Genomic DNA, 26,964 nt, shown 5'->3' with positions numbered 1-26,964 from the left:
AGTGAATAATTTTTTTTTTAAACATATTCATCTACAAAGAAATGGTATTTCATGCCAAACTGGCACTCATGTGACAAGGGTCTGAGGAGAATCATTGCATGAACTGTGAAGCAATGCTGAAAAGTGCAAAGGCTGCATTTCAGGAACAAACTGCAGAGGCTGCAGCTCTTTCTAATCAGTAAATGAATGGCTTTCTATGTGGCCTGCTGGAGATATCATCAGTGAGAGGGGTTACTTTCTTACCCCGTAGACTTTACAGGATTGATTTCATCTTATTAATTGCGTCGAGATACTTAGCCCGCGGCTGTAAAACCTTGAGCTGGAATGGACACGGCATGATTGAATGTGCGTTAGAGTGAGTGGCCGACTCTTTTTTTAGGATGTTTTTGTGCAGTTTTGCAGTTCTTTGTTCGGAGAAATTGGTGATTGTGGTGAGTTTGTGTTAGTTTGTGTTTTGTTTTTGTTTTTATAGAGAAAGTCTGGATTTTTTTGGTGTGCAGCTCTGATAAACCAGACTGCAAGTAAGTCCACCGGAAGATCTCTTCTTTGGCAGCAGCTCTCGCAATAAAACTCCATATATTTTCAATATTATTCTTCAATTATTTTTTTTTATTTTGTTTTTTTTTAATCCAAGAAGTTCCTTGTGAATTGTCCTGATTAATCAAACGTACATCTCCCTCAGGAGATTCACACAGTTCTTTTTTTTTTTTATAAGTTTTTTATATAGGTTAGAATGAAAGCTTCTAACCCAAAATTAAAAACAAAAAAAAAGGCTTGTGTCCCACGCTTGTCATGTTAAAACATGACATCACTATGTGGTCAGTTCTTACATGTGTTACATTTTTGGACAGTTACACATTTTTGGTCAATAACTCATTAACCGTGAGGCCTATTAAGACCATATTTGGTCGGTGTTTCCCGGATGAGGGCTGATGGAGGCCATCCCCAATTCACGCTAAACTTGTTTTTTTCCCCTGGTTTATTTTTGCTTTTTTACACCTTTCTCACACCTTTTAAGGTGTTCAGTTTGATTACCACTGAGGAAGTAGACATGTTTAATAAGACGAGTGTCTCAGCACATTCAGGTTAGATTTTACACTGGAAATCTGAAAACCACAAACATTTTTCAATGTGTGGTCCAAATGTATGTTATTACCCTGAAAGCAGGCCGATAGTAGACCTTGCAACAAATTCATCACAATATGATTTCTTTTTCCAGCAGTGGAGGAGGCTAACGGTGAACTTTGGGGCGTCGGGACAGAGAAAAATCAATTTCTCCTGAAAATTACTTTTCAGTTCACTTTTCAATTTCTCAGTCACAGCGATGCCTCATTCTCCATGTCACGGTTCCGTTTCCATCCACGCACAGAACCCAAGTTAATGAAATACTGTGTCATTCTGATAAGAGCCGTGCTGGGAAAACTCTGGTCTGAGGTCATGATGGGTTTTGAAAGATGTCTCTTCCATCCATCGTTATCTTCCGCTTATTCCTTACTAGTAAGGGTCGCGGGGGGGGGGGGGGGGGCTGGAGCCTATCCCAGCATCTATGGGCAAGAGTCGGGGTTCACCCTGGACAGGTCACCAGTCCGTCGCAGGGCCAGCACACAGAGACGAACAACCATCCACACTCACATTCATACCTACGGTCAATTTAGAGTATCCAATCAGCCTCGTCCCCAAATTGCATGTCTTTGGACGGTGGGAGGAAGATGGAGTACCTGAGAGAACCCACGCAAGCACGGGGAGAACATGGAGACTCACACAGAAAGATCCCGCGCCCGAGCCGGGACTCGAACCCAGAACCTTCTTGCTGTGAGGCCACAGTGCTGACCACTGCTCCACCGTGCAGCCCAGATGTCTCTTCCAAAAATGCTAAATGTTACTTGACAATCCATCCATCCGAAATGACCATCTAGTGTTTCTTTTGACCCTGGCGTACACCTTCTGTACCAGCGTGACAGGAAATGTACTAAATATCCTGGCCTCCAAAACATTTACAAATCACTGCAGAGGTTAGAGTGCCTCCATTGGAAGCCACCTCTCTCTCTCTCTCAGAGGGCTCTTTGCTGAGCTAAAGTGATGAGATCTTCATCAAAAAAAATTGGCCAAACAAACAAAACATTTCAAAAACATCCGAAATAGAAGAGCAACTGCCACTGCTGATTGTGAGGGAGGATGAAGAGGTTTATTTAGATCAGGATCATGACCCTCTCACCAGAATACCCAGAGGAACAACTATGAGCTTTGGAAGCTAAGCAGGGAAGATGGAGCTCAGAGCTACGCTAACCTAGCTAATTAGCAGTCAGCCGGTACCCGTGGTCCCTAATGCTGGACAGAAGACAGAAGGTCATATAAATATAGATATATATCTATATCCATCTATCTATCTATCCATCTATCCATCTATCTATCCATCTATCTATCCATCTATCCATCTATCCATCTATCTATATATATATGTTTTCACTAAAACTGGTGTCTCCTCCTCCAACGGCTCCTGTTCTACTGAACCGTCCCTCAACGCTATGACCTTTTAGAAGGAGTAAGAGACCTGTCAGAGGAAAGCACGGTGGTAAAGCTGCAGCGAGTAAATAAAACGAAAATATTTGTAGCAGAAGGAAAAGGAGGAAGGAAAGATGAGGTGTGTGGGGTAAAAGAGCAGAGTGATTAGACAGGCAGCACGGAGCGGGAGAATATTTGTTGGTGAACTTTTCAGTCTTGATGAATGCCGCCATCATGAACGTCTCTGAGAGTTGGCGTCAACCTTTAGCTGGGACCTTTATGTCAGTGACAGGCTCTGCAGGAAAAATAAATAAATAAGAGGAGCTGAGGGGAAGGGAAGTGTGGATGTCTATTGGAATGGTACGGATGAAGTCACAGTTCTTCAATTACACATTTAGGAGAGTTGAGGGTGAAACAGCAGTACACACACTAGTATCCTCTCAAAATCATCCACGAAAAGTAAATTTCAAGGCTTTTTACCACGCAAAATGTGGCCTGACTTGGTTGAACTGATCTCGATCTTCACCCACGGGAGCAGCAGAAACCCTCAGTGGACGCACCACACCCGCAAGACTGAGCAGCAGTCAAAAGCATCTGCTCCAGGGATTCCAGTACCATGTCTGACAGAGCTAGCATTAAAATTACAGTAGCAGCGCTTTCATAGCTACTTGTGATGCTAGCACCATCTGGGTACACAGCAGGAGGGTGAGTACTTCAGGGAGTATAGGACTTTCTAAATCATTGCTCCTGACTCATAATATTCTGAATGTGGTGCCAACTTTTCTTTTTTGTGGATAACGAATGTATTATTAATAATGACATTACTTAGCTTACTTAAATTAATGGACAGAAAAGTGTTCCTGCAGCACTTAAAGATGTCATGTCGAGCCTGACTGTGGACATCAAACGTCCTCACTTCTGGCATTTGAGTGAAATTGTTCCGCAGAGTGGGAATTCTTCAGTTATGGGCCGACCAGGTCATCCTTGGATCACGGTGATTCTGAATTTTGTCAGCTAAAATCTGACCAGTTACCTGTACAGTACCTGACGACATCCATAGCACGACGGAATATTCTGGGCTCAGCGCGCGTGCGTGTTGTGCACAGCATCCGTCCGATCCAGTGAGTCGTATCAGATTGGTTAACCTTGCAGAGCAGCAGGTCATGGCGCCGTCCATCTCTGACCAACCACCCCTCTCCGCTGATAAGTAGCTATTGACATGATGAAGAAAAGCCCGCATTTGCTCGCTAATAGAGGTCGGGACCTTGATAGGGCCATTTTACTGTCCGTCTCTTCAGTCCAGTCCTCCATGTTCATGGAATGCAGCCAAGAACAAAAAAATGAAGGAAGCATTCAACAGTTTATGAGCTGCTGCTGCTGTGTCAAATCATCCAAATTAGCGAGTATTTTCTAATCGACCTCAAACATCCGACATCAGTCCAGGCCCAAAGACATGTATGTGCCAGTAATGAGAATTAGTCATAACGCCCCGACCGGCAACAGGAAGCAGGCCATATAAGGAACACAACTCAATTTACACTGTTTGGTCTGCAGCTTAAAATCACCCACGTCTCTCTTTTGAATTCATGTCTCCACGCCACATAGGAAGTCAGGAGCGTGTCGAAGGATCAGCCTCCGTTTTAAATCCATGTTGGAAAACTATCACAGGAGTTGGTGCTGCGAGGGCCCGCTTGACACGGTGGCATTTATGTTGTGTGCAATATCAGAGCGCGTGGAAACCACCTTGGCACATAAAACAGTAACTTCATCTGAAAAAAAGCTTCCTCATGGGCGCAATTCTGAGGGTATGGTGAGTTGAGAAATGGCACTTTGGAGGCAAATACAGGGTCCCAGAGCAGTGAGATGTACAGCCCGATCCTGCTATGCACTCTGATACTGTCACTATATAAACATCTAAAGACCGGAATTTTAGCGGTGGAACATAATTCATAAAAACCATGCTTCGTCAAAATTCATCCACAGCTTCTTTTTTTTTGCGTTTCTCCTGCTGAGAGACAAACTAACGCGGGCGATCGCTGCCGGAGGTCGCATTTGTGTTCGGGTGAAGGCCGGCGTGAGTGAGAGAAGAGATGTTGTTGAGGTGAAGTTGTTTGGACAGTAAATTTTTGTCTGAGATATTTAATGTCACTGACGAGATTTAAATTTTGCGGCGAACGTTCTCTGTGTTTAGCTTGAGGACAGAAAAAATTCGGAATGCTCATTTATTATGTGTGATCGTCGTGAGTGGAGATACAATCGATCCAACAAGGCGTGTCAAGAGTTCCGCATCATCCAGCCCCGCCATCATACTTGTGCTTGTTAAGATTAGAGTTTTTCTGTTGTTGTTTTTTTACCACTTATGCGTAATTATTCTCATTCAACCAAAAACTTCAGTCCACATGTTGTGGGAGCGCCTCTGAAACAGTTTAAGGAACATTATGTGCCGTTAGAAGGCTGAGTAATCTTCATCAAAACCTGCAGAGGGTGACTCACTCACACACTTGCGTGTCTGTTTGTGTTTCTGCTCATTATCTTTAGGGATGATTGCTCATTTAATTAACTGACAGCTATACAAATGAGACCTGATTGCTGACCCAGTTCGCCTGTGCTGGCTCTCACGTGCACGTGCACACCACCACGCTATCTATATGTCTTCCATCTGTTAGTCTTTTGTTTCCCTTCTCCACCTCTGCATGTCTCTCTGTACAAAATTATATTGGATGCAGGGCAACGGGTTTGCGATCGAGGCTTGGTCGGCTTGATTTTATTAGTCTCCAGTAGAGACGCGACACAATTAAGCCCCGCCCACATCATCATATTCCATTGCTCTCCTTTGATTGCCAATTCTCGCTTGCATTGAAAAAAAGGAAACACTTAAAAGCTGTTATGTGGTGGGATGCACCACCAAAACCAATAAGAACGCGTGTTTTTAAGCCGCTGAACCAAACAAAGAGCGAGACTTTAAAGAGAAGGAGGTAGTGGAAAGACACTGGTGACACACTGCACAAGCAGATTCGTTTCTATGGAGATTCCGACATTTTAAACACCTGGGGCACCACATCATGACCTTGTGAGTCTCCCAGCTCCAGCTGAGTTCAGTGTTTGTGAACTACACTCTTGTTACATGTTGGTGGCTTTCAGGCGAAAGTCACATATCCCGATTTTACACGAGAATATTTCTGTGAGTAAGAGCGCTTTGACAGGATGCAACTTGCGGATACATCAGAAAGTTGCAATCAAGCGTCTTAGCTAATAGCAGCTTGCTAACAGATAGCTTAAATTAGCTTAGCCCTGAGTTGCTCCTGACCACCTCCGTTGGAGTGTGAACGAGAGGCTACATGGTGGAGCCCTTTGAGCTCAGCTGAAGTCGGGAGCGTTCCTTCTAATGAATCTGCCGTCGTAATGACACCACGTCTTTTCATCTTTGTGTTCACCATGGAAATTTGCAGCCTTCATCAACTTTTGTCTCTGTTTTATTTCTGCTTAACACACAAAAAAAAACCCAGCAACACTTCCAAAGTGAAAACCTCTGGTCTCTGGTTCTCTCTGTCTACAGACGGCCATCGAGTAGAGCTCTATGTGGATCAGGAGTTGCAGAAAGAGCACCTGAGACTAGCGGTGAGTTTGATCTCCTTCCTGATCTTCTTTTCTTCCTCTGGCACATTTTTCTCTTCTCTTGGGAATTTGACGTTGAGGAAGAACCCGGCGCAGGGCTTGGTGGAGGTGCTGGAGTGAAGCCATGTGAAAGGGTGAAGACAAACCTCGTGGGAATCGTCGTGAAAGGGAAGAAGAAGCTGCTGAGCTGAAAGTTTGAATACGGCAGCGTGTCACAGAATTTGATTTTCCAGAGTAAAATCTGCCTTCAAGAGTAACACACACGAGGTTTTCTTGCAAGTAGTTAGTTGTCCTCTATCTCATGTTAACATAGAACATGTAATATCAGCAAATACATCCAGAAGACAGGCGCATGAGTAAATGTGGGAGCTCCGTTCAAATGAAGCAGTGGGAACTCGGTTAATTATTGAATAGAAGTCTCAAATCCATGTCTGATTTCCTCAGCAAAGCTACTTCTGCTGCAAGCAACCGCGATAAATTTGCAACGGCACAAGTAAGAAAGACAGAAGAGAAGAGAAGAGACCAAAAAATAGGGCAGGGTCTTGTTTTGCTTTTACTGGTATTTTTTAAGCGCTTCCCGTCTCAGACATTATTTATCAAAACTGCTGTGCAATGTTGACGTTTTCAGGTTGTAGCAGAGCTGAAGAGTCCCAAGATAAACGTCCACACTTTGTTTTGATAATGAAGTTTACCATAAAACTTGAATTACCTCTCGTGAATTTTCTCAGGGGCAGCACGGTGGTGCAGTGGTCAGCACTGTGGCCTCACAGCAAGAAGGTTCTGGGTTCGAGTCCCGGCTCGGGCGCGGGATCTTTCTGTGTTGAGTCTGCATGTTCTCCCCATACCTGTGTGGGTTCTCTCTGGTACTCCAGCTTCCTCCCACAGTCCAAAGACATCAAGAGGGGACGAGGCTGATTGATTCTCTAAATTGACTGTAGGTATGACTGTGAGTGTGAATGGTTGTTCGTCTCTGTGTGTTGGCCCTGCGATGGACTGGTGACCTGTCCAGGGTGAACCCCACCTCTCGCCCGTTGACGCTGGGATAGGCTCCAGCCCCCCCGCGACCCTTCCTAGTAAGGAATAAGCGGAAGACGACAATGGATGGATGGAATTTTCTCAGTCGGCACCTCATGACACCAGTCATTCCGACACCACGTGAATGCAGCTGTTATTAGTTACCGCTGAATCATCAACAGCCAATTACGAGTTCAAGCTTGTTGAATCACCTGAGACATGAAGTGAGGTCGGTGCAGAAGAGGGACCTGCCTCAAGTGGTTGTGTGTGCGCGTGCGTGCGTGATGACGATGATGATGATGATGATGATGATGATGATGATGATGCGTGTCCACCCAGCTCTCTGTGCAGGCTCTGTGCTCCTCCTGCAGGAGGCAAATTCCATATTGATGGTTTTTTTTTTTTTTTTCCTCTCCATAACGATGATGAACAGTCCTGCTCTCTTAGATACTCGGTAGCTGTGAACTCTCATAATCAGTGTGTGTGTGTGTGTGTGTGTGTGTGTGTGTGTGTGTGTGTGTGTGTGTGTTTTCACCAGGAGAGAAACACGTGAAGGCGTTCTCACTGTATTGTGCAGCAGTTGTTACCTCTGGGGGGGTCACAGTGAGCGGTAGAGACGAGGTTCTGAGTGATTCTGTATGAGGAATGTGAAAGTGGGTTCTCACTGTTACATTCCGTCAGTTTTCTAACGAGCAGCGTTTGGACTCCGATGTGTAAACACGCGCCACTCACTGTCAGTCTGGTTCAGAGCTGACAGATGCGGATAGAGATCGAAGAAACAGATGATAAACATAAAAATCCTAAGATATGATAGGAGGTTAAAAAAACAAACGATAAGATGTGCTCAGACTTCATGTGGAGAAGAGTCACGCCTGCTGTCAAGTGAGTAAGAGGTTTGAGGCTTGGAAAGCTGAAGCAATGCATTCTGGGTATCAGCAGAAGTAATGGATCATTTGTTGCAACCCAGCCAAGTGGTGATGAATGGGTATTGTAGGGAGACATTACTGGCTGTGTGTGTGCGTGTGCGTGTGTGTGTGTGTGTGTGTGTGTGTGTGTGTGTATGAGTGAGATGGAGCTTATTTGTATGTGCATATATTGTTTTCTCTACTTTATATTCGTGTATGTGTGTGTACATGTATGTATGTATGTATGTATTTGTTCATCCATGTTTTTGTACTTGGTGCATGTGGTAAGCAGGTTCCTAGTGTGTGTGTGTGTGTGTGTGTGTGTGTGTGTGTGTGTGTGTGTGAAAATCTTGATCCAGATCTCCTGAGCTTTCACCCTGTCAACTTGTTAGTACTCCAGAGTTTAACTGCAACAGAATTCCATCTCTTCCTGCAAGCCACCATCCTGACACACACACACACACACACACACACACACACTCACTCACACACACCCTCCAGCTTGTTATTTTATCTCCAGTTTCGCAGCATCTTATGTTTACAGTATCAGCTCTCATATTCCCTTCATTTGTTTTCCTGCTTTAATCTTCATCTTTCACATTCATCCTCCTGATTTGTCACCTTCACTTTGCGTGTGTGTATTTATGTTGTCACCGTGTGTATTAGCCTGTCTCAGTGATTTGTGTGTGCATGCGTTCGGTCATACACGCGAACACGTGCTGACTGAGTGATTCTCATCTGCCAGCTGTGACATTGATAGATGTAATTATCAATGCAGTCAGACAAAGTGTCCCTCTGCTCTTTCTGTTGTGTAGTTTTACTTCTGAGCCTCAACGCTGAAGTGTTTTTTTAAGGTGGCGTCACATAAACCTGATATTGAGAAGTAATTCGTAAACATTTTGTCAGAGGTGCGTTTGCTTGGTCCCTAAGAAGTCCGTGTCCTAGATGCGATTTGATGTTTTATGGTTTCCACCTTTTGAGGAAGAAATCTTAGTTGATCCTGGCTCATTTATGTCCCTTGTAGTACTCATTTTGGCCACAAGGGGCTCGGATTCTTAACAGAAGTAAGTCATGCTTATTTTTCAGGTGCTTCCTTCAGAAAGAAGGTTAGTAAAAAAAATTTTAAAAAAAAACATCAACTGTGGTTTTTCCAAAAATGTGTGACAGTAAGCAGATTATGACCGATTGATCTTCTGATTTTTTTTTTTATAAAAAGACCGACGTGTGTGTGATGCAGGTATGAGCTCACGAGTCCTGCAGACTTGATGCCAACTGCCGCTTCAGAGCAGCTTTACTCGATTTTTCTCAAATGCCAGTCAGTGACGATAGAACAATTTTTCAGAGCTAACATGAGAGGCAGCAGAGGGAAGCTTGAGAGAGATGGAAGGCTCCATGCCCTCAGGTTTCCAACTGCCGTACGGCCCAGCACGAAACACACACAAAAATAAATAAATAAAGATACTCACAAACCTAAACAAACAAAAGAAAATTGTTATTTTTTTAATGCACGTAAGCAAGGAAAACAGCGAACTCACGCATGCAGCATGCAGCATGCAGCATGCAGCATGCAGCTATGATCCCCCATCTGAAGAGCTATTTGGCTGCAGCCCGAGGACCAAACTGTCTTTAGAACACAACACAATAGCGAGCAGACACGCAGCATCTGTTTTCTATCTCTGCTCTTTTTCTTTGACGTTTTCCTTTCATGCACTATTGAACCTCAATTTACTCAGATTTTATTTTCGCTTCGACATTGTTGGTATTCAGCTGGGGGGTGGGGGGTGTGTGTCTTATTTTAAGTGACTTTCCTGCCTCGCTACCATTCATTTCTTTTTTTACAAGACGTAAGATTCCTGTGACCATCTGGACAGATGCGGGTCAGATGATTCGCTGCGGTGTGAGAGAGTTTCCAATCAGTCGTCAAAGGATTTGATGAGCTCCTACAGCAGAAAGAAGGTCAATCAATCATTCGGGTGGAGTAAAGTTAGAGAAGTTTGCTTATTTATCTCAGATATTTTACACACTACAAATTTAAAACAACATTTCAGGGAAAGGTCGGCGCCAGTGTCCTTGCCTCTCTAAAAGATCCGGCAGTGTCTCTTGATGAGAGACGCGAACTGAATATGAAGACTTGTATTTCCCGGCATTTTCAAATTAAATGATTTAAGTGTGCAGAAACTGAGGCCTTGCAGTGGACAAACAAACTGCTTCTTTGAGGAGCGAAAGATTCTTCGAAGTGAATGAAATCTCAACACTTCTAAGTGATCAGGTGATCAGATGAAAAACACGCGACCGCCACTACTACTAACTTGCCGCCATCACAAGTTGTTCATTTAACTTACTAGCAAAACTGTAAAACAGGGCAGTTGATGTAACATTTTGTCGTCACAATGAGATCGAATAGTTAAAGCCTGTTTAAAAACGGGTCTTGGGAAGGATTTCAAGAGCAGCGACGTGCATTAAAAAGAGCCAACTTTTTGCATCCGGAGGCGGATGAACATCAGTCGGTGGATCCTGAGCCTCCCAGCTGAGTCGCAGCTATGGAAGTTGTCGTTTCTTTTCTTTATTGTTTTTTTTTTCTTTTTTTTTCCAGTCACATTCTCACATACACCCCTGTCAAAGTCTTGGAGCAGTTTTGGGATCTCTGAATGATTTTCTGTTCATATTTTTAAGACGGGCTTTGTGTTCATGAATGAATGATGATATGACATTTGTGCAGCAGTGCTTTGCTGATTGACACTGATTGTGTCCTCTAAGAGAACAAGGCTCAGCAGGCATGCTAAAAGGATTTTTGAGAGACCAATTTGCTCCCTGATTTAGCCTCAATTTATCGTAATGAGCTGGTGTGCGCAGGAGACGGAGGGCGAGAGCAGGAACGAGATTGTGTTTGTCACTCTCCCTTTGTCATTTCAGCTTCATCACATGAGGTTCTGTCCCGGCGGACTCACCGAGCTTTTCAGTTTGATTTCACAGTGGCGAGGAGATCAAAATATTCCAGACTATAAATAAAGCAACGGTGGTTGTGTTAGCAAAGGTGTAACAGAGTCTGTCTGCCAGCTTAATCGACGAGACAGATATAACGAGGAATTCTTTCTGTCATATAGGATTCTTTTTTAAATTTTCCCTCAGTAACATTTCTGCCTTGCATTATAAGGATTTAATGCTCTCTTTTTCTATTATTTGTCTTTTTTTATCATCTTGCCTCTGGTGTGTCCTCATTGTGGTCCCTGTTGTTCCGGTGTCTGTTACTTGGGGGGTTGGTGCTGTTGTGTAGAACATTTTGTGCTTCATTATCTCTTCATATTTTTAAGATAAGTGCCATACAAACAAAGCCTGGTTAATTGCCTAGAATGCTGTACGGACAAATGTGAAGACAAGTAGAAACACGCCAACGATTTCAAGAGGCAGCAGCATAAACCAACTAGAGAGCAGTCAGAGAACACACAGCAAGCGTCCGGCCCCTGGCACTTCGCCCTCTTGTACCCCTGTGCACGCTGCCCTTGAGAATGTGAGCAGATCTGATGATATTTGGATTCTGCATGAAGGAGCGGACTAACACGTGGTGCAAATACCACTTCCTGCATCCGTGAGGTCACAGATCATCACCGAGCTGTCCTGGCTGTCTGATATTGTTGGGAAACTCGTGGGACTGGAGAAGTCTTACGGGACGGGATGAGAGGGAAAGTCCACTTTTGTCAGGTTCTGTTGTTGTAACTCACGCCGAACCAAAATATGACAAGTATGCAGACAGCGAACTCGCAGCAGGTTGAAGACCTCACGACCTCATCGCATCGTGGCGCCACTTGTATATTTGGATGTTATTTGGTGCTCCATCTGCTGGAGTTCAGTTCCTGGCTGTTTTAGCCATCCATGTTCTAGTGCAACTGTACCGTGATGAAGGTCACCTCTCCCAGCCGCGCTGAGGCCGATAGAGATGTGGCAGCAGTCAAAAGAATTGGACTTTGGAGTGTGTGTGGACCCCAAAAAACATAGACGACACGCAGAGGAACACCTTTGACAACAGGAAGCAAACTGCTGACAAGCTGCAGACCTGTACTCATGACAAAAAAAATAAAGGTCCCAAAAAGCAAGAGTTCAGAAATGAGTCTTCAGGTCTGAGTCCAGAATCACAGCAGGAAAAAAATGACTCCCATCTCTTGTGGGAGGAATTTGTAAAGAAAGCTTGGATTAATGATTATTAAAAATTCTGGCCTTCAATATTAGATATTGTGCTGTATTTTGTACTGGTGTCATGAAAACTTATTCATGTCACACTTGAACTGGAAATGCAGAAATGCTGATTGCCAATACGATGTCTTGGAGTTCTACCCATAGTCACACGAGATTTATGGGATGCAAATTATGTCCAAGTGAGAGACAGATGTACTGCAGTGTCGTGAAGGGAATCTGAGAAATCCTGGCAGCAGATGGAACCGAGGGTTGGCTGATCAAGTGAGACTGGAGGGAGGGAGTGATGTGAATCAGACGGAGATTTAGAAAAGACAGCATGGAGTTGGATGAGCACCGAGTGTCTTCAGTCTGAATCACTGGCAAATTGAGTTTAATTGAAAAGTTGTTAAATAAAAGCAACATTTCACACTTCTGTGGTTTTGACTAAATCTGCAGTGCCTTGGCTTCCGCCGGTCCAAGAGCAGGTGTTCGTGCCGGTTTCAGGCTGACTCATTTTCTCACTCATATTGTGGAAAAGTCACCGAAACAAACACCAGGAAAACACCAGGGAGCAGCTCGAACATACAGTAATGAAGGAAAGAAAACAGGACTGCATATACACAGAAGACTAATCACCAACAAGACACACCTGAGACACAGTCCAGCAGGGCAGACCATCGAAAAGAACAGGAAAACCAAAAGAAGAGGAAGTACAAGCCAAGTCAGCATGAATGTGAAACTGCAAAATGAAAAAGTCCAGGTTGGCGTAAACACTGGTCGAGTCTAAGTGACTGAGCATCCTGGGGGTTTCTTGACTTATGGTGAGACGGAGAGGCAGATAGACGACAACAGCCGGCCTCACCAGCGGTCATGAGCTGCAGGGTACAAAGAGATCACAAATCTGTGACAGTTCTCAACAGGGTGGCTGGGTTTAACCTTTGAGGAGCTCAGACCTCCAGAGGGAGCTTGGAGTAGAACTGTGTCACATCTAGAAGAGTTCCCTGGGGCTGCTCAGGCACCCGCTTCAGACGCCTGCAGGAGCTAAGAGGAGCAGAGTTAGGGTTTCCTCGCTAGTCCTGCTGCTCCTGGTCCCATGGATGGGAGGAGGGAATGAAACCAGGCCCTGACTGTCTGCGCTGGGAAGCTCTCTCATTACTGAATAGCCCAACTGATTTTACAAGCCATCATGAGTGTTTTCTTTGTCTTTCTCTCTGCCTCTCATGGGATTGATCAAAGAGCACAAGACAAACAGTACTTTGACAACAAGAAAGTGCTGCTCAGCAACACACACGCATGCACACACACACACACGCATGCACACACACACACACACACATAAATTTGGCATCAATGCAAGTTCAGTTGGTGTGTCTCTGCTTACAACGGCTGAATGCCCCTGTTGTCCTAGAGTCTAAATAAATGCAGAAATAGAAATGAATCCCGCTCAACTTCGAGCGTCAAGCTAAGTGCCGCTGTGTTGCGTTCTATTTTTTTTTCTTTTGAATTTGTCGATGTTGTTTCCTGCTTCACTTTTGCTTTCACACGCTCCCGTTATGAGGTTCTCGCAGTTAAAAAAAAAAAAATGGAGCTGTAATCTGGGGCAGAACAACTGAAATACACACACACACACACACACACACACACACACACACACACACACTGCTGTCTGCCCATGATGTGTCCTCTTTAAACATCAAAGTAATTTCACGTGGAATATTAGTAGCTCGATGGGGGTTTGCTTTGGGGCGTGGCCTCATTGAGATTGGCAAGAGGCCCCTCCCACGGCTGCGTGTGGGGTCCATGAGAAGAGGCGGCGTGAGAGAGCCAGAGATCACGCAGGGATGGGAGGATGAATGAGAGATTGTTAGAGAGGCAGAAAGTGAGACGGAAATGAGCGACAGGCAGATAAAGAAGCACCACAACCTTGCTTTACAAAGATATATACATAAATGTGTGTGTGTGTGTGTGTGTGTGTGTGTGTGTGTGTGTGTGTGCGTGCCTGTGGTTATTTATATGTTTGTTTATCTGTGTCTACATACCTGCATGTGTGTATCCGTGTGACAACAGCAGGATTTAGTGAAGTGATTAATCACCTTAACAGGCTGCCTGGATCTGCTAACGAGCAGGAACAGGCTGGATAAATACACTATTCATAAGCTGTAGGGGTGTGTGTGTGTGTGTGTGTGTGTGTGTGTGTGTTTGTGTGTGTGTGTGTGTATAATGGTCTAAAAGTGTATTACTACACCACACATGATAAATTAGGTGTGTGTGTGCCACTAATGGGGTGCTAGGTGGTAGCCATGGTAGTCTGTCCTGTTGAATTATCACATTTACGTCTACAAAGTTAAAAGAATGTTTCACACTGTTAGATTACTACATTGACAATAAGTAAAATATGAGTATTTAAGGATGACACGTATTTTAAACCAGTGAAGCGGGATTTAACCATCTTTAATCTGGAAGTGACTGCCCCCAAAAACGTCATTCATGCAGTTCCAAACATGCCTGATTGCTGTTGAATGATTTCACCTTAAGCAGTAAATCAAGTTTTGAATTTGAAAAAAAAAAAAATATATATATACAGTATTATATCTGGCGAGCATGAAGAAGACTGAAGGAATGGTTGCCAAGAACGACAAAGAACAAATACAAATGCAGGTCTATCAATGGATTTTGATGCAAATTGTTAAGTATTTCGGTAGAAAAGTTCAAAAGAAGACATTTGATGAGGAAAAGCTGTTCACCTGCCTGGTGTTTACCACCGATCAGATCTCAGCCGGTGTGTAAACAAATGAAAATACGAGATCAAATCTTTCCTCGACGAGGAAACATTTTCCTATCAGGTGTAGACTGGGTTTGAGACTGGGGAATTCTCTGGTTGCCGTGGCTGACGCATGTCTGCAGCTGCCTGGATGTTTGTCGTTTGACCTCCGTCAATACGTGGTTTTTGCGTGGAAGATTTACAGAAGTTCTGTTCAGGGTAGGTGTTTGAGTCAGGTATGGAGGGGGGAGGGTGCAAGAGAATGGGTTACGTCAGCGAGGGAGTCCTGTGTGTGTGTGTGTGTGTGTGTGTGTGTGTTGGGATCCCGCTGGTGTCACAGATGCCTCCTTTTGTGTATTTGCCAGTTATCGCCTTATGGAAGGGAACCACACCCACCTGCAAACACACTCACACATCCAAACCCACCAGGGATTAAATCTCACGCCAGAGGTTTTGTTTTTTGTGTCAAACTATGTCTTAATCTGCGGCTGCATTGTGGTTCTTTTAGAACCGATTATAACAAAAGGACATCGGGGAGGTTAAAGACACAAACACCTCAAGGGAAGATTCGGTTGTGAAACTCCTGCTCCGCAGTCAGATGCACCACACGAGCCTGACCTTTACACACACACACACATTCTGGTTGGCCAAGTAAAGGACACACACACACGTTCTGGTTGGCCAAGTAAAGGACACACACACACGTTCTGGTTGGCCAAGTAAAGGACACACACACACACACAGTTCTGCACTGGCACCGAATGTTGCCAAATATGCAAATCATGCAGGTAGAGAACTGAGTGTGATTTAGAAGGCTACACACACACACACACACACACACACACACACACACACACACACACACACATACCCACGTCCCACTTTTTCAAAGGACTTGTTTTTTTGTTTTTTTTTTGGATAAAAACTTTTATTAAAAAATCGTTTACCTTCATGTGATTGTTTTGATTGCGTTAATATCACAAGCAAAAACTTGACTAAAAAGGTTCATCGAATGCTTCCCCCCCCCCCCTTCCTGATTTCATCAACTAAAGTGAGAAACAAATGTGCGTTTTAAGGCAAAAAGTTGAAAACAAAATCAAAATCAGCCGGCCAGAAACCCTGAAGATGCACATTAAGGCTTCACCACAAAAAAAATCAAGGTCAGTTTTTATGGACTGAGACTTCCTGGACTGTCGTGAGACTAAAACGATCCCACTGTAGTCGACTAAAACGTGACTAAACAGTCTGGATGATTGAAGTCCAGAATAAGAACCAGTTGGGCCATCGCGGTGAATACGGCCTTTTTTTAGAAGATTTGATAGAACAGATGCCCTCTAGTGGCTGCGAGTGGAAAATAATGTTTTGACGGTGAGTGGATATCATAGTTTCATAGTTGATCTTAATTAAAACTTCATCTTTTCCCTACCAAGTGTTTTATGTCTCACCCTCACCGGACCGTGACGTAGCGTTGTTTAGTCATTTGTTTATGACACAGTAAATGTTCGTTTATCAGGAGACTTGGAAGAACCAGTTTGTATGGTTGTCTGGGTCAAAGTACTCAGATGAACACGAACAAGTGCATTTCACAAAGGACTAAGAGAAAAATATAAATAGCTGCCAAAGTTAAGAAGGATTTACCGGTTAGCCAGACTGATGTCGTTACATTTGTTCGGCTTAACTTAAATCGAACAGTTTGTCAAACAAATTAGAAAGAAAAAGTTTCGAGAAACTGTCCTCTTTAACACAAAACCTCAGGATGAGATGTTTACTGGAGTTCATGTACTGGTTTACATTCTGGACAGGAACCATCCAGAGGTTGTAGTTATCAGAGAGCCTGTCCTTCCAAGAACAACAACAGAATTAGTGATTCGTGCCCCGAAACCACAAACCGATCACGAGAACCCACACTAGAACCCTGGCGTGGCAGTCCTCTGGAGTGCGTGGAGCAACCATGTGTCATTTAGATTATGTTGGTTTTTCTATGATATTGAAATAAATACATCAGAGAGCATCTCGATATCCCGCTGGCCGGATCAACAGATGGTGTTATCATCTAACACACAAAGACACACACACACACACACACACACGGGTGTGTAGCTGTTTATTTCCCGCCACGCACAAAGCCGGAATCATTCATTACCGTCGCTGCCAGCTGGGCTTCACCCATTATGGTCATCACTTCCTAGAAATTAACGTCATTTGAAATTTACGGCAGCAGAAGCTTTTTACTGCAACTCCACCGGCGGGTTTCCACGAACGTCACAGAGGTGTCTGATGAGGAGGAATCATTTCCCTTAACTTTGCAAAGGGAACGGGGAAAAACGTGTGACAGAGAAGTGGAGGAGAGTTATTCGTGCGAATGGCAGAATCTGACGCCGGTGATTTCTCGTGACACACGGGGAAGTGGAATCCTCCAACCCTGAGGGAAGCTGCAAAGAAAGAATTCTGGTTTCCCCGCACAACTCAGCTCATCTTCGAAACAAATGTAAGACACGAGTGAGGCCACAAACCAAATTATAAATAATGAGATGTGCGACAGGTAGCGCGTCTCCTCTCACGTCTGGCAGCCTGAAGACGAGAGTTGGCTGCAGGCTAAATCCTGCCGCCTCTGCAAGGAGGCAAATTATAAATACTAGAATTCTTCTTCAAATAGGGGAGAGGCTGTGATGAACAAATTAACAAATGAAGGACAGGCGTAATGTGGAGTGTTAAATGGTGAAATGTGACTGAACATTTTTGAGTATCAGACATTGAACAGCCAGCGCTCACTTTGGGATCTGCCTGGTGTAAATGCAAGCACCAAAAAGTGGCTTGTAAAACCCAGATCGCGTCAGTTTACAGTACGAAAATCTCTGCATGGTTAAAGAACCCCGGCTCAAACCCTGTTTTCGGTCACAGGCCAAGACCGTTGCTGAAGGGGAGGCTGCGGTTTGTTTCCTGTTTGCAACCGCGAGCACTGAGGCAAGATTCGTTATGTTTACATTTAATTAAGTGAACCTTATAATCTGTCCAGACGATGCAACAACAAAAAAAATGCATAAAAGGTTTATTTCCATCTTGGGAGTGATTAAACTTGGTTGTATAACGCCACCAGAAGATGGCGGTTTAGGGAACATGACACATGGCTGCAACAAACAGTGAAAAATGGAGAAAGAGGTCTCGAGGAATCAGTCGGGCATTTTGAAATCGCTCTTAATTGGTAACAGAGACGTTGCTGGGGAGACGGCGACGGTGGCGGAAAAAAGCTGGTCGGCCATGTGAATTCAAGATTAGCTACGTCAGATTAGCTCATTCGAATTAAGGTCTCCCATTTCCGTAGAAGGCAGTTTTTTAAGTTAACTTTCTTGTTGGCTGAGACAAACTCAAATGAGCGTTGTCGTGTGTGTGGCGACTCCATTTAAAAGTGCAGGCTTTCGCGTCTGTTGGTGACTTTTCCCCCCGCGACCGCAACAAGGATTCATCAAGACCCAGAATGCAAACCTTGAGGAGGGGGACTGTTTTCTGTTGATTTTTATTCTCGAATCATTCAGCGTGCAGCGAGCTGTTTGCAGACCGTTAGAGGTTAAAGCCACTGTCGCTTGTCTTATCTTGAGCTCATTAGACAGAGCCGTCTACTGACTCTGATCTGGAGATTAAAGCCCTAAAGCCTCCAACACTTTAAACCTGGACTAATAGATTGAAGAAAGTGTCCATCACAAACCCGAGATGCTGCATTCAGGTAGTAAACAAAGCGGGAAAAGGGAGAGGGGGATGCTGGGAGTTTGTGGAAGGGCGTCGGGTGGGTTTTTCATTTACCAACTAAAAGGCAATTTTCTCCCCGCTGACATGCCCTTGTCCTTTCATCATGAACTCACAAGTGGCAAAGCAGGATGTTTTTTTTAAATTTTTTATTTATTTTTACGGCAGTCAAATGACCTCCTGCCGGCTGAAGAGCAATTTGTAGAATTGTAGCCGAAATCCAAAATTGGAATACGTGCACTTGTGTTCCATTTAAGAGAGTGAGCATCAGGAGAGGCTGACAGGCAGAGAGGGAGCGGGAGGACAGAAGTAGGCCGTGTAAAGAACTCCTCCGTCTTCTCAAGTATACGGCTGCCAAAACTAATGCTGCTTGCTTTTTTCGGAGACCAGACACATTTCTGTCGTTACCTACGTCACCCTGGAAAGTGTCCTTGAGTCACGGCTGCTTGGGCTTCACCAAATGCCTCGCGTGCAGCTTTCAGCTTTTAACCGTGCTCTGAAGGTGGATTCAGGGATTGTAATCCAATAAATGTTTGTCGTTTTCAGTGGATCTCTCCGCGAGGCCTGCTTGCCGTCTTTTTTGTGTGTGCTCTGAAAAGAAATCAGCCCTGGCTCAGTGAATAAGAATCAAAACAGCCACACAACACTATCCTGCTCCTGCCGTGCACATCCTCCCCCGGGAGCAACACCGCGACAGAGATAACATCTGAGATATGACCTTGACAATTACAAACTAACATATTCCACTTGCTAAAGCACATCTCATACTCTTTCCCTTGGAATTCAAAATATTCTAATGAAACATGCGACAGGTTTTCGTGCGTGGTCCAGCAGCTGCCAGTGATCAGTGCGCCGGTGCTAACTGCTGCCGTGAGAATCTCCAGCAACATACTGTACATTCCTTTCATTCTCTGTCGAAAAGGAAATATTATATTATAAAAGTGCTGCATTATAGCTTTAATGAATTCCATCTATCATGAATTCCAAAGGGCAGCTGTCTTTCAAAAAAGTTCTATCGCCCACATGTGGGACCCCTGGAAAATCAAGAGTTTTCACAGCGTTCCCTCCATCTTGAATATTCAAAGTGAAACACCTCTCCGTTTATCCTCAAATGACCTGAGCTTTCTGGGAGGCTGCAGGCTAAACTTCCCCCAGCCCAGAGAACATCTGCCCGCTGCAGACGGACGGAAGGCTGAAAAGTTCCCACACAAAAGAGGATAATTCACAACCTGACATCGGTTTCAGAACCTCTCGGTCCAATCACTAATTAAAGTTGACGGAATAATAAATCTCTACGTCACCCCTTTGGTGTAGCCGCTGTTTCATTGCGTAATCAGATATTTAAAGTGTTTCTCTTCCAGCCTCCTCAACGAGCAAAACGTGATGATCTGGTCATTTATCACTTAAGCTAGCTGAAGACGCTCAAGCCGCAAGCTCAAGGGATTCAAGTCGACAGGAAATGAAAACCAGATCCGTTACTCGGATTCGGTAAAACTCAATCAAGATGGCGGATCAGCTTTGGAAGAGACCTTAGATGGTCTGTGTTACCGCTCAGTATCATTCGCACTTCTGCTGTGTGTGAACAGATGAGGACGCATAAATCTGGTGGAGCAGATGGAATCTGATACTTCAGGCTTCAGCGTGTCTGGAATGTTTACGCTCTATTTGAAAACAGCTTGTTGGCGTTTCCAGCTGATGCTCCCTAACTTGAGCGTTCACGTTGGAACCTGCGGTAAACGTGGTTCATCCAGTAAGGAAATCCCTGATGGATGAAGAACCTGATCTCTATCTGACCTTTAACCTGCCCTTAGAAGGTGACGTGATAATTTCCCCCTCAGGGACCAATTAAGTGTGACATGAAGTTGTTTACATGTAAACTGTAGTCGCTTTTCAACCAAAAACACACCAACTTTTTGAGAACTACGCTCACTGTCTTCAGTTTTAGAGCCAGACAAGCAGACGGAAAGCCGTCTTTCGTCTCTGGTGGACCTCCATGCAGACCCCCCAGACGTGTCTATTAAAATAATACTAGCTTTGCGTGTTAAGCACAACCCTCGTTCTAGGCTGACGCGGTTTGTTCTACTTCCCCACTGTTAGCATTCACTGCAGCTAAACTAACTAGCAGTCAGGTGGAGGCTTGACGCTCCACAATGTACCAGAGAGGACAGACGGGTCTGTCTCAGCTCGTTAGGCTCTGATAGCGATCATGATTGTATGTCGCAGAAAGTTGTCGTGTTCCTTCCTTTTTTTTTTCTTCCTGGAACCAGAAAGGTTCCTTCATTCTTTTGTTGTCTGCATTTTGATTCCAGTCTAAAGACCCGTGAAGGTTAAGCGTATGCGTGCTGACATACGAAAATGCTCTACATTCTTCTGATGCTGGTCCCTGATTTCCGCAGGCGCAGCGTAACCAGCGAGTCGGTCCCTAGAAAAGGAAGTCAGCCCTTCAGTTGTGAGATTTATTTTTATTGTTTCCTGGTGTGTCTGCAGTGCAGGATCAATAAACACAGTCAGTTTGCATACTTTCGTAAACAGCGGCGGTTGAAATTGACATTCCATGACCTAAGCCGTCAAAAGAACAAACGTTTGTGTCCAAACTGTTTGCGTCAACAACTGTGGACAACCAAAATTATGAGCAGACCTCGAGTTTCCAGCAGGTTTTCTTCCTCTTTGCTGCCTGTCACAGCCATTGTAATGTTGCCTATACCGCCATCTTGTGACTGAGATACACACCACTTCACCAGTATACATGTATAGATATATATGTAACTCTCTTCAAACGACTTGATGGAAACAGCTGTAGTTCACATTTCCTCTTTTGCAGCACTTTTTAAATTCACTTAAGATTCACTTGACATTTTATGGAAACAAAGCTAATGGCTACATCGGAAATATCCAGGATACAGGCTGCATTAAAGGAACAGTGGGGGGGGGGTTGTTGTTTTTTGCCGAGCCACAACTTGTGGAAGAGTTACAGGTCAGCATCGGCCTCTTTGTCTTTTCTCTGTCACTGCTCTCTTGTGCTAACGTTCAGCCGCTGCTCCGGAGCCAGACGGTCAATCCGTCAGCCTGTGAGATTGAGCGCCAGCTCTAACAGCCGTCCTCAGGTGACACACAGCAGAGCCACCTCAGGCAATGCAAGTTTGTTTATGGAGAGAGCGGCGTCCAAAGCTACGGCACACGGGGAGACAACCGCACGTCCCGTCACCGGACCAATTTGCCGATAGGTCTGGTATCTCTTAAACAACCTGAGGCACATGATGCAGTGGGGGCGCGTCCTTCTCATGGGCAAAGGCCTCAGCTGCTGCTGTTTGTTCTTCTTTTAGAAATAATCGATGATGTCCAGCCGAGTCCTGCTGTGGCGGCGAATTCTAGAAAAGTTATTCAGATACAGGAGACACGGTAATGAGGTTAAATTCATCGTGCTTCCTGGTCCTCACTAAAAGGGATGAATTGGAGTAGATGTATCAGCACCAGCAATCATCGTTTAATGGACTGTATAAATGGATGTTTGTTTGATTGATGGGGGGGGGGGGGGGGTAACATCGCAGGCTGCTGACGGCACTTACTGCAACAGGCAGGACCGTAGAGGAGGAATCAGATGGACCAAACGATGGAGGGAGGTTGAGAAGGGAGAAGGCGGAGGGAGGGATACGCCAGTGGAACGTGTGTGTGAATGTGTGCGTGTCCACCGAACGGAGATATAAGTGTGTTTGTCCCTCAACTCAGTCTGACCCTGATGACGAATTAAGACTGCCTCTAACATTTGCAGGCATTGATTGCCCCACTAAATGGCTCCTCCAGTCGCCTCGCCATGGCAACATCCTGCTTTTCACGATGATCGATGGCTATAAACACGTCCAGGCACAGCTCCTCTGCATCTGCCCTCTTCACCCTCTCCTCTCTCTCTCTATTCTGCCGCTTCCCTCTCTTCTCTGACAACTGTGTTTTGGATGTGGCGACATTTCAAAAGAAGTACAGGTTTTTTTTTCTTCCCCACTAAAGTAAAAGTAGGAACACCAGCATAAACTTAAAATTCAGAATTTGTAAATATCTATATAAGTAGAAAAAAACAGCCTGAGAGCGTTTCAACTGAACGGGTCACGAGGAGTCCGAAACTCCTGTAATACAAACCGCTGACTATCATTTCAAAATCCAGTGGGAGAGAGGAAAAAAAATTTAAAAATGATTTCAAAACTGTCAATCAACAACCCAAACAGGACTCCCCAGCTAGGAGGAACAGGTCAGGTAGTTGTGCTTGCGGCTGCAGTCGTCAGAGACTTCGCTGTGATCCCCCAGGATTTTAGGTTTCACTGGGTGACATTCCTTATCTTTATTGTTCCTTTTCTAATTTGGCTTTTTTACAGGGGATACTTCCACGATCATGAACAGAGGTGTCTTCCATCAGAGTTTTGTTGTAAAGAATAAATGAGTCATGCAGACCGCTGCCCCTCTTCTGGTTCATGAGCCCCTTTAACTAAGAACAGAGGCACAACAGAATGCGTGTGTGTTCTTTCAGATGTTGGAATTTAGAGGTCAGGCACGTGATTTGTTTGATATCCTCAAATGTGGACCAACAAAGTGAACAACAAAGAGAATTTTAACACTGAACATAGTTCCCATGCACATCTCTTATCAGTTAGGATGGAAATATCATTTCAAACCAGTTTTAGGGAATAAAGAAGTCGCTGTTTGCGTTGCGTTGTACGCACCAGAACTATCTTTTAACCCTCCGATAAGCAGGCTGGGAGCGAGCAGTCATTACACCGGCACCACCCACAGTTGGACGCATTATTCTGATTTGACATCCAATCCAATCTCTACCTGTATTAACTATTGTGAGGTTTATATTCAGGTTTATATCTCCCCTCCATATTGAGCTGTGATAAATGATTCAGCTTATACATCTCCGGATGTCTCCTGCTTCTCCTTCATGAAGAGCTCAAAATATTTCCGATACAATGGTGACTCACCAGTTCTGTGCTGGGTTGCTTTTGTCTTCTTTGACTCTCAGACTGTCAAATTCATCATGAACCCTCTACACCTCCCTCTTCTTTTTGTCTGCCTCGCTGTTCCGCTATCTTCACTTTTGTCGTGTTTCCATAACCGCGTTTCACCTCAGATTAAGGGGCTGAGGATCTTGAGCGATTCACATGCAGGCTTACTTGCAATGTAGATGTTCAAGAACAGGAGACTCACTGCTTTTCTCAGAGCAATGAAAACTTCCTGAATGGAGGCAGGAACTTCTTGAAACTGGATTGATTCTGAGAGCTAAACCGCCGCCGCCGACCGGTCCAGTCACACACGATGGTCCAGAAATTACCCCAAAAAATGATAAAAGATTGGTCTCAAAGAAACCAAGAGTAACTTTGGTTAGTGCCTGCCTCTCTGTAGGTGTCTTAGGGTTTCTGTTAGATTTCTCCAAAGTCTGTATACACTTCCTCCACGTGGAGCTGTGACTGTTTGTGAGGGTTTTTTTTTTTTTCAGTTTTCACGGCTTTACTCACTCGTCTTTAGATTTTCACAAGAAGGAGTCAAATAACTGAAGGGTAAAAAAACTTGCACATCAACTTGGTGTCCATGTCTTTGCTTGAACTTTGGGTGCAAAAGCTGCTTCAAAATTGACTTAAGTACACCTTTCTCTTCTTGGTGTGCAACCACCAGGACTAATCTCGATGATAAAACACTTGAGCGCCGTAGGAATTCTCAGAATCTTTTAAGTGCGTCCCCCAAACTAATTTTCTTTTTTTATTCTTCTTTCCTCTCTTGAAGGTGAGCTAGTCGAACCACCCTCAGCTCCACCCACGCCTCCCCTCCCGCCTCCCTCCTCCTGAGCCTAATCTCATCGTCCTCTGCCTCACCTCCCCCTTCTCGTAGGAACCGTGAGCCGCCATGTCTCTCTTGGCATCTCCCACCCCCTTCCTCCTCTTCCTCTTCCTCTTCCTCATCCCACTGCCACCCTGCCAGCCAGAGTCCCAGCGCAGTGAGCCAAGCGCAAACCCTGACTTGCGAGGGGCCTCCCCATCGATGTCCACCTCCTCCTTCACGCCCTCCACGTCATATGGCAACAGAACTGGGACTGGGAAGAAGGACAAGTGCGGGGAAGTGTCGGGGTGCAGATCCGGTATCCTGCTGCCTGTATGGAAGCCCAACCGGCCCGGCCTCGGAGACCAGGTGGCCAGGGCGGTGGTCTACTTCGTGTCACTCATGTACATGTTCCTGGGAGTGTCCATCATTGCTGACCGCTTCATGGCATCCATAGAGGTCATCACATCCCAGGTGAGGAATCGTGGATGAATGGATGTAACTGAGGCTGGATCATGTTGATGCAAGTATTCATGTGCACTTACAAAGACAAAACATGGCAAAGCAGAACTCCAACACCAGTTTTACTTTGCGTTTGAAGAGGCAACTGCAGCCAAGATCCTAGTCAGGACCACTCTCATCACAAACAGCTCCTGATTTTATGACAACAACCAAGCTTGGTGGTCCATTTTGGGGGAGCACGGCTCAGGAGGGAAAGTAGTTGGTTAGAGCTCTGCCTGCCCATGGCGAAGCGTCCTTGAGCAAGATACTGAACCCCTAATTGCTCCTGATGAGCAGGTGGAATGGCGGCTTCCATCTTTAGTGTGTGTGTGTGTGTGTCTGTGAGAGAGAGAGAGAGAGAGAGAGAAAACTGGTGAATGAGGCAACAATGTAAAGCCATGAAGGCAGAAAACGTGGTATGATACTTAATACTTGAATGTGGAACAGCAGCTTTAACAGCAGCAGCAGACGAGATGTTAACAGCGATACAGGAGTGGATAAATGGTAAATAAATTAGTTTTAAATACCGCTTTTGTACCTTTATGCTGCTCTATATTGCCTCGTTCAACCATTCGCTCACACACACACACACACACACACACACACACACACACACACACACACACACTGAGGGTGTAGGCTGCCAGGCCAATCTCCTCATCCGCATCAATTAAGGTTGAGTGTCTTGTTTAAGGCCTATTTTACAGGGCAGGTGTCAAATCAGCAACCCCTTGAATGGATGTATAGAATGCATATTAACGGAAGGTGAAACTAAAGATGACCTCGTGTACCAGTAATAAAACATAAATGCAAAACAGATGGAAGAATTAAAAAGAAGAGTCATGCTCTCAAAGAAAGATGTTAATGTTAATTTATGCAAAAATGGTTAGAAGGAAAAGTAGGAGATAGAGGAGGAGGTAGAGGTGGGTCATTAAGGGTGTGGTCCACCTGAACTCATCTGTACATTTGATCAGCTTCAGCATTTCAAGTTTAACCTTTCATGTAATTCGACTTTTATGCTTTTCCCCGAGGACTGAGCACAACAGGCATAGGTGAGGTGTAGAGATTAGACGATCAGTATGAGTATATATGGCATACGTGCTGTTGGTGCCGTGTGTGTGTGTGTGTGTGTGTGTGTGGTCCCAGGTGGTCTGTAACCATTCAGATATGAAGGTTGCAGTCATAAGGACAACAGAAGAAGAGTCCTGGAGGACTAAATGTTCGGTATGAGGGAGGAGGAGGACGAGCAGACGTGAAGGTCAGCTGCAGGGAAAAAAGAGAGCAGCGAATCTAAAATAGACTCACTTCATGCCCAAAAATCTACTGTCTTTTCTCATTCGGATACCAACCTCGATTTTGATGAGTCCTGAAAGGAAAAACATATTTCATGTCTTTCTGGCATCCGATCGTGGGACTTAATTCAGTTCTTACAGGTTATGTGAAGGTATTCCAGATACTACTAATAAAATCATACCAGTGTTTCGCTCTTTACAAGATCACTTTTGGATTTTGGGACTGTTCCACAACGATGGCACATTGCCAAATGTTATCATATAGAATATTATATGTTATAATATATAATACGCTCTTATTTTCGTCCCAGAGCTCTAGATTACGGTCTCTATATAAATAGTTGCTGAGGCTCATGGGTACTATCTATTCAACATGCCCTACTGAAGAAAGTTCAGTTCGTCTCAACTCCAAGGGGATGTAATCAGGGCTGGTAGATGTTGTAGCACAAAGTAATAAAGACAAATGAAAGGGTTAATGGAAGAAGGAACCGGGGTCTATTTGCCCTTCTCAAGGTCAGCATTAATGAGCGTCCGATTATATTCCCTCACAATCCATCACCGTGACAGCCGCAGGACCTCGGCCCTTTCCTCGGACGCCTGGCTCCACCTTTGTTTTGAAGTGTTTCTTTGTGAGAAATGAGGGTGATTTTGCTCCATGCTC

General features: G+C 44.7%; 1 protein-coding gene across 5 annotated transcripts in view; it reads left to right on the top strand.

The window, feature by feature from the left end:
* slc8a2b (solute carrier family 8 member 2b) overlaps nt 1–26,964 on the top strand; it is a 132,804-nt gene that overhangs the window by 76,424 nt on the left and 29,416 nt on the right. For 3 of the 5 annotated variants that reach the window (XM_086216752.1, XM_086216751.1, XM_086216749.1), the window contains 2 exons: nt 6,059–6,120; nt 24,478–24,984. In XM_086216752.1, the coding sequence (XP_086072878.1) occupies nt 24,598–24,984 (387 nt within the window). In that variant the 5' untranslated portion in view covers nt 6,059–6,120; nt 24,478–24,597. The remainder of the gene's footprint in view (nt 1–6,058; nt 6,121–24,477; nt 24,985–26,964) is intronic. The other 2 variants (XM_086216753.1, XM_086216750.1) reach the window with 1 other exon arrangement.

The sequence above is a fragment of the Aulostomus chinensis genome, chromosome 10, assembly GCF_037954235.1.
Source record: "Aulostomus chinensis isolate RoL2024-O1b breed Wild chromosome 10, RoL_Achi_v1.0, whole genome shotgun sequence".
Classification (NCBI taxonomy): Eukaryota; Metazoa; Chordata; class Actinopteri; order Syngnathiformes; family Aulostomidae; genus Aulostomus; species Aulostomus chinensis.
The sequence above is the reverse complement of the archived record's forward strand: the minus strand, read 5'-3'. Positions and strand labels throughout refer to the sequence as shown.